General features: G+C 36.7%; 1 protein-coding gene across 1 annotated transcript; it reads right to left on the reverse strand.

The window, feature by feature from the left end:
* Positions 1-1,275: 1,275 nt before the first annotated feature.
* Positions 1,276-9,331, reverse strand: csnk2b (casein kinase 2, beta polypeptide). The gene is made up of 7 exons (XM_015009814.2): positions 9,199-9,331; positions 7,888-7,969; positions 6,585-6,687; positions 6,288-6,403; positions 4,802-4,877; positions 3,773-3,962; positions 1,276-3,658 (listed from the first exon to the last, which is right to left on the reverse strand). Exons 2-7 carry the CDS (start codon positions 7,957-7,959, stop codon positions 3,568-3,570), a joined length of 648 nt encoding a protein of 215 aa, XP_014865300.1. The 5' UTR covers positions 7,960-7,969; positions 9,199-9,331; the 3' UTR covers positions 1,276-3,567.
* Between the last annotated feature and the right edge of the window lie 1,040 nt (positions 9,332-10,371).

Raw genomic sequence — 10,371 nt, forward strand, 5'->3', positions numbered from 1 at the left:
ATATATTTTTGTCAATAATACTCATTGGTACATAATTTGCCCCATAGCTTCCAGGAGATGATCAGGGATAACACATGATATCCCAAATCAGATACTATCCAACCTGCAATAACTGTCCAATTTGAAGTTGGTATGGCCCTTTTCTAAAGGAGTTCATTTTACATAAGGTTTTTTTTATTTTACTTTGGATTTTTTTTATGTTACAATGTTACTTATGCTCATCAGTTATGTATCTCCTGGTAGAACAAAGTTTTGTTTTAAGGTGATCCTTCATAGGATCAAATGCTGTTATGTCAAAACTTTGTTTTATTTCAATCAATCAATAAAGTAATCAGTTTTATCTATACAGCACCCTTCATGTTGGAGGCAGCTCGCTGGAAACACATAATTATGCGTTTGAACCATCCAGGGTCACAGTGTGCAGGTGCAAATACCAGAGTTGTAAAGTAAACTGAAACTGATGGGATCCTCCCTTTTGCTCATTGTAAGTGGGCTGGTGGATATTAAAAGCGATGCACCTTCATCTTTTCTTCACTTCCCTGGACCAGTCAGGGGAGTCATTGCTCATATTCTTTGCTTAATTTCTTAATAAAATAATAATCTAAATGCATTTTGATTTATTCTTGACTGACTCAGTGTTTCACCTTAGGTAAGACTTATTTCCTTAACAGCACAAAGACTTTTTCAGACAGAAATATTACATATTAAATATTTTAAATGTACTTTTATGAAATGTGGCATTAAATCCATTTCACCTCCTATATTTTACTATTTTAATCCCTGAAATGCCGTTGTACAGCGCAGACAGCAATAAAACGAGCTGACCAAACTTAATGGCGCTCGATCGGTTGCTAGGTGACGTTGCTAGGTAACGGCGCAGCGTGAAACAACGTTCGGGAGATTTTTTGAATTTGGCTCATTTTCCAAATCACCAAAAAAACACTAACTTATCTCCAACAAAACAGTTGGGTCTTTGTTTTTTTAAAGCAGTTTGACGGTTTATAGAAGAAACAAAACCTAAATCTAAGTATAAAAACGTGTAAAATGTGAATTTTGCATATTAATATATGTACCGTTTACAGAAATAAACCACAACAATGTAATTTTTCCGATCTAAATACAGTGAGAATTACAGTAAATATTAATTACACTGACAAAGTTATGAAACAGTAAAATACAAATTTGTGACCAAATATTCAGAAAATAATTTGAACTTTCTCTATAGTGCCACCTGGTGGCACTAAGGCCGAATTTCAACAGAGACGACAAAAGACATGAAAAGAAAATAGAAGTTTATTGAGTTTCCGAATCCTGCTCAGCCTTCCAGTCACACAAACACAACACAAACATGAGTTAAAATCTGGACACATAAATACAGTTTCTCTTGTGTCATGAAGTCTTGAAAAGAAAACTCAGTTGCAGTCACACAAAAGAGGGCGCGGCCTGTGGAGTCTATCAAAAACTGGGGGGCAAAAGTGAAAAGAAAACGTAAACACAGGTCTGGAGAGTCCGTCTCTGAAGCTCAACATAAATAAAAACAGAGGAGAGGCTAAAGTCGGATCGGTGCAGCAGAAGAACGAGCTGACGGATTCAGATTGTCGAACTCCTCAGAAATAGTTTGACGTGTATGTTATTTATTTATGACTTAAGAGTTAGTTACTGCGGCTACGGAGGCAGCTAGAGAGCGAAAAAGGTAGAAACCAGGAGGTCAGAGTCTGTGGATGCAACCAAAACCAAAAGATTAAAGAAAACTAACATAAAGGAAAAAATCTAAGTTGGCTGAAGCGGGACCACATTGCGTTTCTAGCAAAACCTTCAGAGTGCCAACACCGACTTCAACTTCATTATTCTGGTTTGATCGTGGGCCAGAACGTGGATCAGAACCACAAGGGCTGCAGCAGAAACCGTTCAGCAGACATACACATGGATTAATCATGATATTTGATCATAACGATGATTAGAAGGCAATAAACACCAACAACTAGAAGAAACTCACACAAAGCTGTTCAGTACAGGCGTAGGAAGCCGTTTTAGGGAAATGAGTGACCCCGTGACCCCAACACCAAACAAAACCTCTCCAATATCTCTGAATCCTCAAAGTTCAGCGTCCGAAAAATATTTCATAAGATTTTTATAAACTTTGTGGTATGAAACCATTGTTCATAATCACCCAATTCATTTATTTTTTAGTTTTTTTGGATCACTGATTGACTATTTTAACAAGAAAACTAAAAATTTTCAAATCTAGACTGGAGTGTCTTACAATAAATGAGTCATTTAAATCAGTTTGTGATCGTTTTTGTTTGTAAAAACTCTCAAAAATAGTTTCTGTAGCCTCTAATCCAGATTAAGGATTACAACTAAACACTAAAAACAAACAAAATCTGCAAAACTACACAGGTTCGCTCTGAGCAGCAAAAACAATCAAGCTGCAAATAAAAAAAACTTTGATGGAGTTCATCCAAATATAAATCAAAATAAAATCCCCTTTATAGACAGATTTTTACCTGCTAGATGACGAAGTTAGAAAGTTAAACTCAGATGTTTGATCAAACCAAATGGCATATTTTAAATCCGATTCTGAACCCTTATTTAATATTTTTAAAATGGGACTAAATGAATATAAATGATAAAGTATAAAGAAACATTAACATGAGCAAAGTTTAACTCCCGTCTTTGAGATTTATGAGTTTCAAGTTTTTTAGCTAAAAGTAAAAACCAAACAAGCCAGCAGGGTCAAAAGGTCACATTTACAGCTTCCTGGTTAGAGGAAAGCAAAGAAAAACAAAAACGACACAAACTAAAACCAGCTGCGTTGACGAACAGCGAGTCCCACAAACCATTTACCAGCGTTTTCAGTGTCTGAATGGATCAAACTGTTTCTGCGGGAAGGAGGAAATCTGCCGACATTCAGAGCAGAAGCTGCGTTTCTACCGGCGGCTGCTTTCGCATGCAGGAGGTTTTTACACATTAATTACAATTGATGACTCAGAAAGTCAGATTTCATTATTTTCTGCACCTTAAGGCAAATTTAACACAACGTTCCACACGACCGCCCCTGACATGCCTCCACGTTTCCTGTTCTGATGAGTGGCGATGAAGAGAAAGTAAAACTAAGAGCCGCCTCCCAGCAGCATCCAAACGGGAGAGGAAGCCGAGCAGAGATGGAGGATCACAGCCTGCGGCGCCACGAAGCCCCTCCATCCTCCATCCCTCCATCCTCCATCCCTCCATCCCTCCATCCCTCCGCTTCCTCACACCTTCTGTTTTTGGCACGGATGAGTTTGGTGAATCTAAAGTGTGTGGCTCCGTCTGTGTGTGTGTGTGTGTTTCTCACCATGATGTGTAAGTGTGTGTGTGTGTTTTATTCTTCTGTCTCATTCACACTTAAATCTTTACCCTTTTTCCCTCATATGGGCTAATCTAAAGCAAAAATAATACAGTCTTCATGATGGCGAGGGGGCATCTGGGGGAAATGCAGCTGACCCCTCTCCACGTGCTTCTTTCCTGACTTTCCTTTCGCCACGTTCCTCCTCCTCCTCCTCCTCCTCGTCTTCGTCGTTGCTCCTAGCGGATGGCCTTGACGGGGCTCTTGAAGCTGGAGGCGGCTTGCAGCTGCAGCTGGTAGGCCATGGGGTGGATCTTAAAGCCGTACAGACTGCAGGAAACACACGGTGAGAGACGGACGTCAAGCAGAGACTGGCAGTTTCTGGCCTGAACCTTCAGAGCCACATGAAGGCAGAACAGAATCAGTCGCTCAGGTTTTACTAACCGGGGGACGAACTGGTTGGCGGGCCTTTTGGGTCGGTACTCGGGGTGAACCATGAAGAGCATGTGGGGGAAGCCGGTGCCGAAGTAGGCCCCGTCTGTGTGGTGGTGTCTGGAGGACTTGGGTGTGTAAACGTCCATACATTTAGGGCAGTAGAGCTTCACCATGGCCTCTCCTGGGATGTCCGACAGGCCTGAGGAGGAAGGTCAACAGGAACCCAATGAAAACATCTTTTTTCTTCAATTTCTTATTTTTATTCACCAATTAGTGTGTATAGAACAAACATTACGGACAAACAAAACGAGGCTTTGATCTAGAAAAGAAATAACTGGAGAAGAGAATGAATAAGAGCAGCCAAAATAAAATAAAATTAAGAAAACAGAAGGAGTTGTACATTAAAATGAAACTTTCAGGACAAAACAGAGAATAACCAGATGGAGTCTAAACAAAAACAATGAAATTGTTTAATATATTCCGTTGCTCTGTAAGAAAACTAAGACTCCACTGCACTGAACCTGATTAAAACCTCCTGGTTTCCACCAAATATTGATTTCTGAACCATTCCTGAGTTAAAACATTAATATTGTTGTTTCTAATGAATATAAACTTGTTTCTTTGCTTTATTTGAGGCCTGAAAGCTCTGCATATTGTTTGTTATTTTGACCATTTCTCATTTTCTGAAAATAAAAACAAATTTTTTACTTGGTATTTCAGAGACATGTTGTCAGAAGTTCATAGAATAAAATAAAAATGTTAATTTTACTCAAACATAAACCTATAAAAAGTAAAATCGGAGAAACTGATCTTTTTAAGTGGTGTCTTAACTGTCTCCAGATGTTCCCCTTATGGCTGTAATTTTCTGATTTTGCATTATTATTCCCTTTTCTCTAATATTCCTAACTTAATCAAGGCATTACTTTTATTTCATGAAAACATTCCGACTCCAACAACAGAAGCAAATCAGGTTTAATCAAATAAACGTTCAGAAGAGTAAAAAGCAGCAGTCATAAATAACTCCTTCATTTGACTCACCGATGGGCAGCATGGGCTGATTCTCACAATAAACCCGGGGACAATATCCAAAGTCTCCCTGCTGGTACTTTTCCAGCTGATGACAGAAAAAAGCAAAACAGTCAAACTGGGAAAATTTAGCTTTCATATTTTTTAACATGAACCACATTTTAAGGCCTAAACAGAAATAAATGTTTTTTTTTCATACTTTCTAGAGTAAATAAAGACGTCATTTAATAACTGAGATATAAATAGATATATACAGACTTGGTGAGCAGAGAGATGATTATGTTTGTTTTTATGTGCAAACCGTGAAAAACTTTCAGGTTCTGCAACAAAATAAGCCGTAAATATTTACTGACTACAGTAAATCAAACAAACTTATTCATGTTGATAAAATAGTCATAAAAATGAAGAAACATAATCTTCATGAGAATGCTTTAAAACACCAGAGTGGGTTCAGTCAGAGGCGTTTCTGGTGTTTTACTGACTGCTACAGGAGATGCAGTTACAACAAAACAAAACTCCAGCACTAATAAAGTTTTTATGATTTTAATTTTGAAATTCAGGATCATTTGGGATAAAATCTCATTGAGTTTAGAGAAACATTTAATCTGTAACTCCTGAAGGTTTGAAATTTTTACTGGTTGCAGAATCTTCCAGAAAAATGTAAGTTTAATTCGACAGGAAGATTTTGTTCCTCTACATCAGGGGTATCAAACTCATTTTTACTTTGCTCCATATCAAAGATCTGAATGTTCTTAAAGGGCCGGTTGTCCCAGAATGTGTTGATAAAACCCATTAAACTGTTAGAATATCATTAAGTTGCTGTTTCTCCAGGATTTTGTGATGGTTTTTAGCCTTTTTTAAATCAAAATTGCATATTTTGTGGAGCCAAATTGGAAATGTATGTAAGACATTTTAAGAAATTTACTCTTCGTATCGATTAGGGAGTATAAAACTAAGCAAGGCAGCAGTCAGTTAAACTCAATGCTTTCACCAATTTTGAGAACATTTTCCAGTAAAATCAGAAAAAAATGTGGAGATTTGTTGATTTTGTATAAATTTAGCAGATTTGTGGAAATCTGGAGGGACTTATTGATGTAATTTGGACCTCATAAAAAGCTGCAGTGGGCCAGATTTGGCCCCCGGGCCTTGAGTTTGACAACGCTGCTCTGCAGGTCAAGTTTCAGAAACACCTGATTAAACTCTCTTTTAAATTAAAATAACACTAAAACCAAACTGAGCTTCAAAAACAACTCATTTTTCCCGGTTCAGATTGTATTTTTATCTGAATTATAAAAGCTGAATTTCTGTTTTATTCATTTAGTCTCATATTCTGACGACATAAGGAGCAACTGAGGCTTCAATTATTATATGGTGTTTCTTTACTAATTTCCAGTCGCATCAGATCTGAAGGGAAAAAAGCATGAAGTTATGATTTCCTGTCTTGGATCCCGGAGCGTCGGGTCGAGCTGCAGGACAACAGTTTGGGTTTGGCGCCCACCATCTGCGCGATGCCTCGGTTGGTGAGGATGTAGCGAGCGTGGATGAGGCCGTAAAGCATCTCAGCCGCCTGCTCGATCAGGTCGCTCTGGTTGGGATTATCCTCCAGCTCCTCGTCTGAAGACACACAGAAAACATCTTCATCAGCTTAACATCGTGAAATACGAGGAGGAAGAGGATAAAAACGCTCTCTGGAGCAAACTGGGGGAAAAATGAAAGGAAAAGGCTTCGTTAAAAAGCTCTGATGAAAGAAAACAGATGAAAGCCAAACAGAACTACTACAGGCAGCAGTACCGACCCGGTTCCAGGTCCAGGATCATGTCCAGGGCCTGGCGATAGTGAGGAACCTGCTCATTCAGGCCCGTCAGGTTGAACTTGTCCTGGATGTAATCCTCATCCACCTGGAGTTCAGGGAAACACAGAAGACCAAACGTAAACGTCTACTGATACCGGGTCGGGCCGTGAGCATCGATTCGGATCCGTTTGATTCTTATAAAAGATTCAGTCAAACGTTTTCAGTTTTAGTTTGTTCTGAAGTTTTCTTGCTGTGAGAAAAAGCCGGATAAACCGGGTCACACGTTGGGCAAATTATTAATTTAACCATTAAAGGATTTTTTATACAATATTAGAAACACATTAACAAATACTTTTGTTTTTTAAAATATAAAATAAAAATTTCAATACCTAAAATGTGATAGCAACTTGCCTTTAGTGTACGCTTAAAAATTTGTAGCAAAAAAAAAACCTTTCTGCTCGACTTATCAGTACAATGTAGGGCTGATCGATTGATTATTTTAATTAACCGATTAATAACTGGAGAGCAAAAGACACTTAGTGGGAGATTTTTAAAACATTTTTGTCCCAGATTAACTTTGTTACTTAAAGAGTTCTGGGTCAAACATATTTAAAGACAAAAGGTTTGGCTTTTTCTGCATAAAACACAGCAGAGAGTTGAGGAATCAGACAAATAAATGCATAAGAAGATAAACTGATTGATGATAGAGAGATAAATACTTGGAAAGCTAAACAAAGGAGGATTAAAGGATGGATGGAAGGGATAAAAAGATAGACCATGGACAAAAAGATGAGGTTTAGGAATAAAGTCAGACATAACAGCTTCCCATTTCCTTCTTTTACCATAATAAAGCAAATCTGGACAATACCTTTAATAAATGCTTATAATCTATAGTTAATCCAGCTTGTATGAACAATGAATGTATCGACAAATCTTAAACGTGCCTCTGATTCAACATGACTGAATCTAATGGGTTGTTTTTTTTTTTACCTCCTCATCAATTTAACTCAAGCCTGAGATTCATCTAAACGTTGCCAGACGCTGAGAACTGACTGGACTTATGTTAGAAGGACTAATTCTGATTTCACAATGTTTACTAAACCGAATCAGGTCAAAACAGGATCAGAATCACAATGGAAGTAGAAGATGACAAACTAAATACGTAGCATTTTATGGTTCTTATAAGTTATGACAAATCAAATTACTACAAAGAGAAAAGAAGCAAAGCAAAGAAATAATCTGGAACCAAACATGTCTTTTAATTTAGCTTTTACTGTCAACAAGGGATGAGAGTTGGGTCACTTACCTCACAAAAAAACTCATTCCCCCTCAGTCCACAGAACCAGGAAATCCACGACACTTCTTCTGAGCTGCTCATCTCTAAAAATCTACAACAGGAAGCGGACAAAACCATTAAAGTCTTTAGGTCCTTTGGTTTAATCAGAATCAAAAGCAAAACTCAGGCAAACAGTTCAGAAATATTTCTAAATAATGTGTTGATCTAGAAACCACAAAAACCTTACAGTAACAGTTTTTACTAACACCATTCGGTCAAAAGAAGTGGACATTAAGTTTCCCTCTCCTCGCTGTTGAATGAATAATTAACCAGAGGTTAATCAGTCATTTACTTGAGTAACATTTGGAAAAAATTAACTTTTAGGAGTAATTTTACTGCACCACACATTATATTTAAAATTGAGAAATATTACGATGAAGCATTGCAACATAAAATGCTGTTTATGTTGAAGTGAGACGTCTTATTTCACACAAGTTAGTTGTTTAAAAGTTATTTCTACCTGCTGGGGGCATTTGGAGATCAATACAATAAATACTACCCAGTCAAAGAAAGAACTTCACCCTGTTCTAACAAATGTATACAGATTACATACTGTCATCATTGGTTTCATAAATTTATATTGAAGAATTTGAAGAAAAGTGTTTCTTCTGCCTAACTTTGTTTTGTAATCATGTCTGCATTTTTCCATCTTCCTCATTAAAATACCACATAACTTTATATTCAAGTCTGTGACATAATTTTAGAAAATAAAATAAGTTATAGTCATTTACTCAGAACTCGAGTGACATCTTAATTAAATACCTGTTTACTCTTAACTGAGTTGTTTCTTAGATGACTACATTTTACTTTTGAGTTAAAATATGCTGAAGTAATACAACTGTTACCCGACTATCTACCTCAGTAATATTGTTTTCCTTTTGCAAGCTCATAAAAATGATTGCCAAAGAGGAAATTAATAGAGTACAGCACTCTTGACCCAAAATACTTTGGCTATACGAGTCAAATACTATCGAAGCTGAAATGGCTAACGCTAAACAACTAAGTCATAACCATAAGTGAAGGTTTATTTTCAAAAACCAAAACTTTTAACATTTCCTCAAACATTTCGCAATGTGTAAATTAACAGGTGTTGATTCTGATTATAAATGTGTTTTAAACAAATGCGGTGGTTGCTGAAGCCAAAGTTAGCTCGCTAGGCTAAAAACGGCTAATGGCGCAGCGTCAGAAAACAGGCCTCAAGCTAAAGACCGACTTCCGCTCGAACCCCCTTATATTCCGTTTTTTATTAAATATCCCAGTCCAATTAGAATAAATACCTACCTGTTTTTTAACTTTTAAAGCCAGAGAAAAGCCGACTTTCAGTTACAAAGCTATCTCTCTAGTGTAAATAAAATGGACCCCCTCCCGTTTCACTAAGCAGGATCTTCTTCTCCCTATGGCGGCCGACGGCTCAGTGCTGCCCCCTACTGTTAACTTCCAGTAGTACAACACTAGTGGGGACTAAAAATAATTTCTAAAGTGATTAAAAATTAGATTTTCAGCCCTTTTTCAGTCTAATCTTGAGCAGAAAACATAATGAATTTATGAAAAATTATTATAATGTAGGCAGATTTAAATTTGGATTGCAAAATTACAAAAATAGGAGTGGAATGAAGAAGACGTATGAATGATTGGATGTTAGACAAACAATGGATGTTTACAAGTTTTAGAAAATTATATAGGGAATAAAGCCTAAAAATATTATTTTGCATATTTATACAGACCTGAAAAGATGTTACGCATTGAGGACTATCCAATCCTGTGTAGGAATCCCTGTGATAATAATTTTGAAAATAAGTTAAAAATCTTATGTAAACAAATTATTAAAGAAAATTAAAATGGCTGAAGAAAAAGGAGCCAAACCAAAAGTGATTAATATAAACACAGAAACATTAATTATATCTTGTCAGAATATGAAGCCAGTTAAGGAGAAAAATGCCAGATGACAAGAATAAAATATTAGATTAACATATTAGAATATTTAAAATATATAAGGACTTTTAATGTCAACTATTGAAAACTATTGAGTAAACTTTAATTTACTCAATAGTAAATTAAAGTGTTTTCAAGGTGTTTTCTATCTAGTCAAGAATGTCATGGTAGTAGGTATTGGGTAGTCAAAATCTGGCCAGAAAATTAAAAATCTTCACATTTTCACCAGAGAAGAAGCATAAAATGCTCTAGTTTGTTTGTTCAGACCGTTTACTTCCAGGTTGGCCAAGTTCCTCAGGAGTTTTGTCACTCTTGCTTTATTTAGTGAAATTTAATAAACACATGCAACCAAGTCTGTTTTTCAGTGAGTCACTTAATGTTTGTAGTCCCGTTTACTATGATATTCAACTGAAAGAACAAAAACATGGCCGACGTGGAGACTTTGTGTTTTCAAAGGTCTCATCAGTAACATTTGCACCTTGACATCTTTTACACAATATCTGAATCAACCACATATTGAAT

Source organism: Poecilia mexicana, unplaced genomic scaffold, assembly GCF_051168715.1.
Source record: "Poecilia mexicana isolate PSO_F unplaced genomic scaffold, ASM5116871v1 scaffold_11, whole genome shotgun sequence".
Lineage (NCBI taxonomy): Eukaryota > Metazoa > Chordata > Actinopteri > Cyprinodontiformes > Poeciliidae > Poecilia > Poecilia mexicana.

Bases quoted from the DNA above. Each gene is read 5' to 3' on its own strand.
- csnk2b (XM_015009814.2), bottom strand. From the start codon at position 7,959: ATGAGCAGCTCAGAAGAAGTGTCGTGGATTTCCTGGTTCTGTGGACTG. The intron at 4,878-6,287 runs GTGGGCGCCAAA...TTCTGTCATCAG, and splicing joins ACCGAGGCATCGCGCAGATG to CTGGAAAAGTACCAGCAGGG. The intron at 3,659-3,772 runs GTTAGTAAAACC...TGTTTCCTGCAG, and splicing joins GCCAACCAGTTCGTCCCCCG to TCTGTACGGCTTTAAGATCC.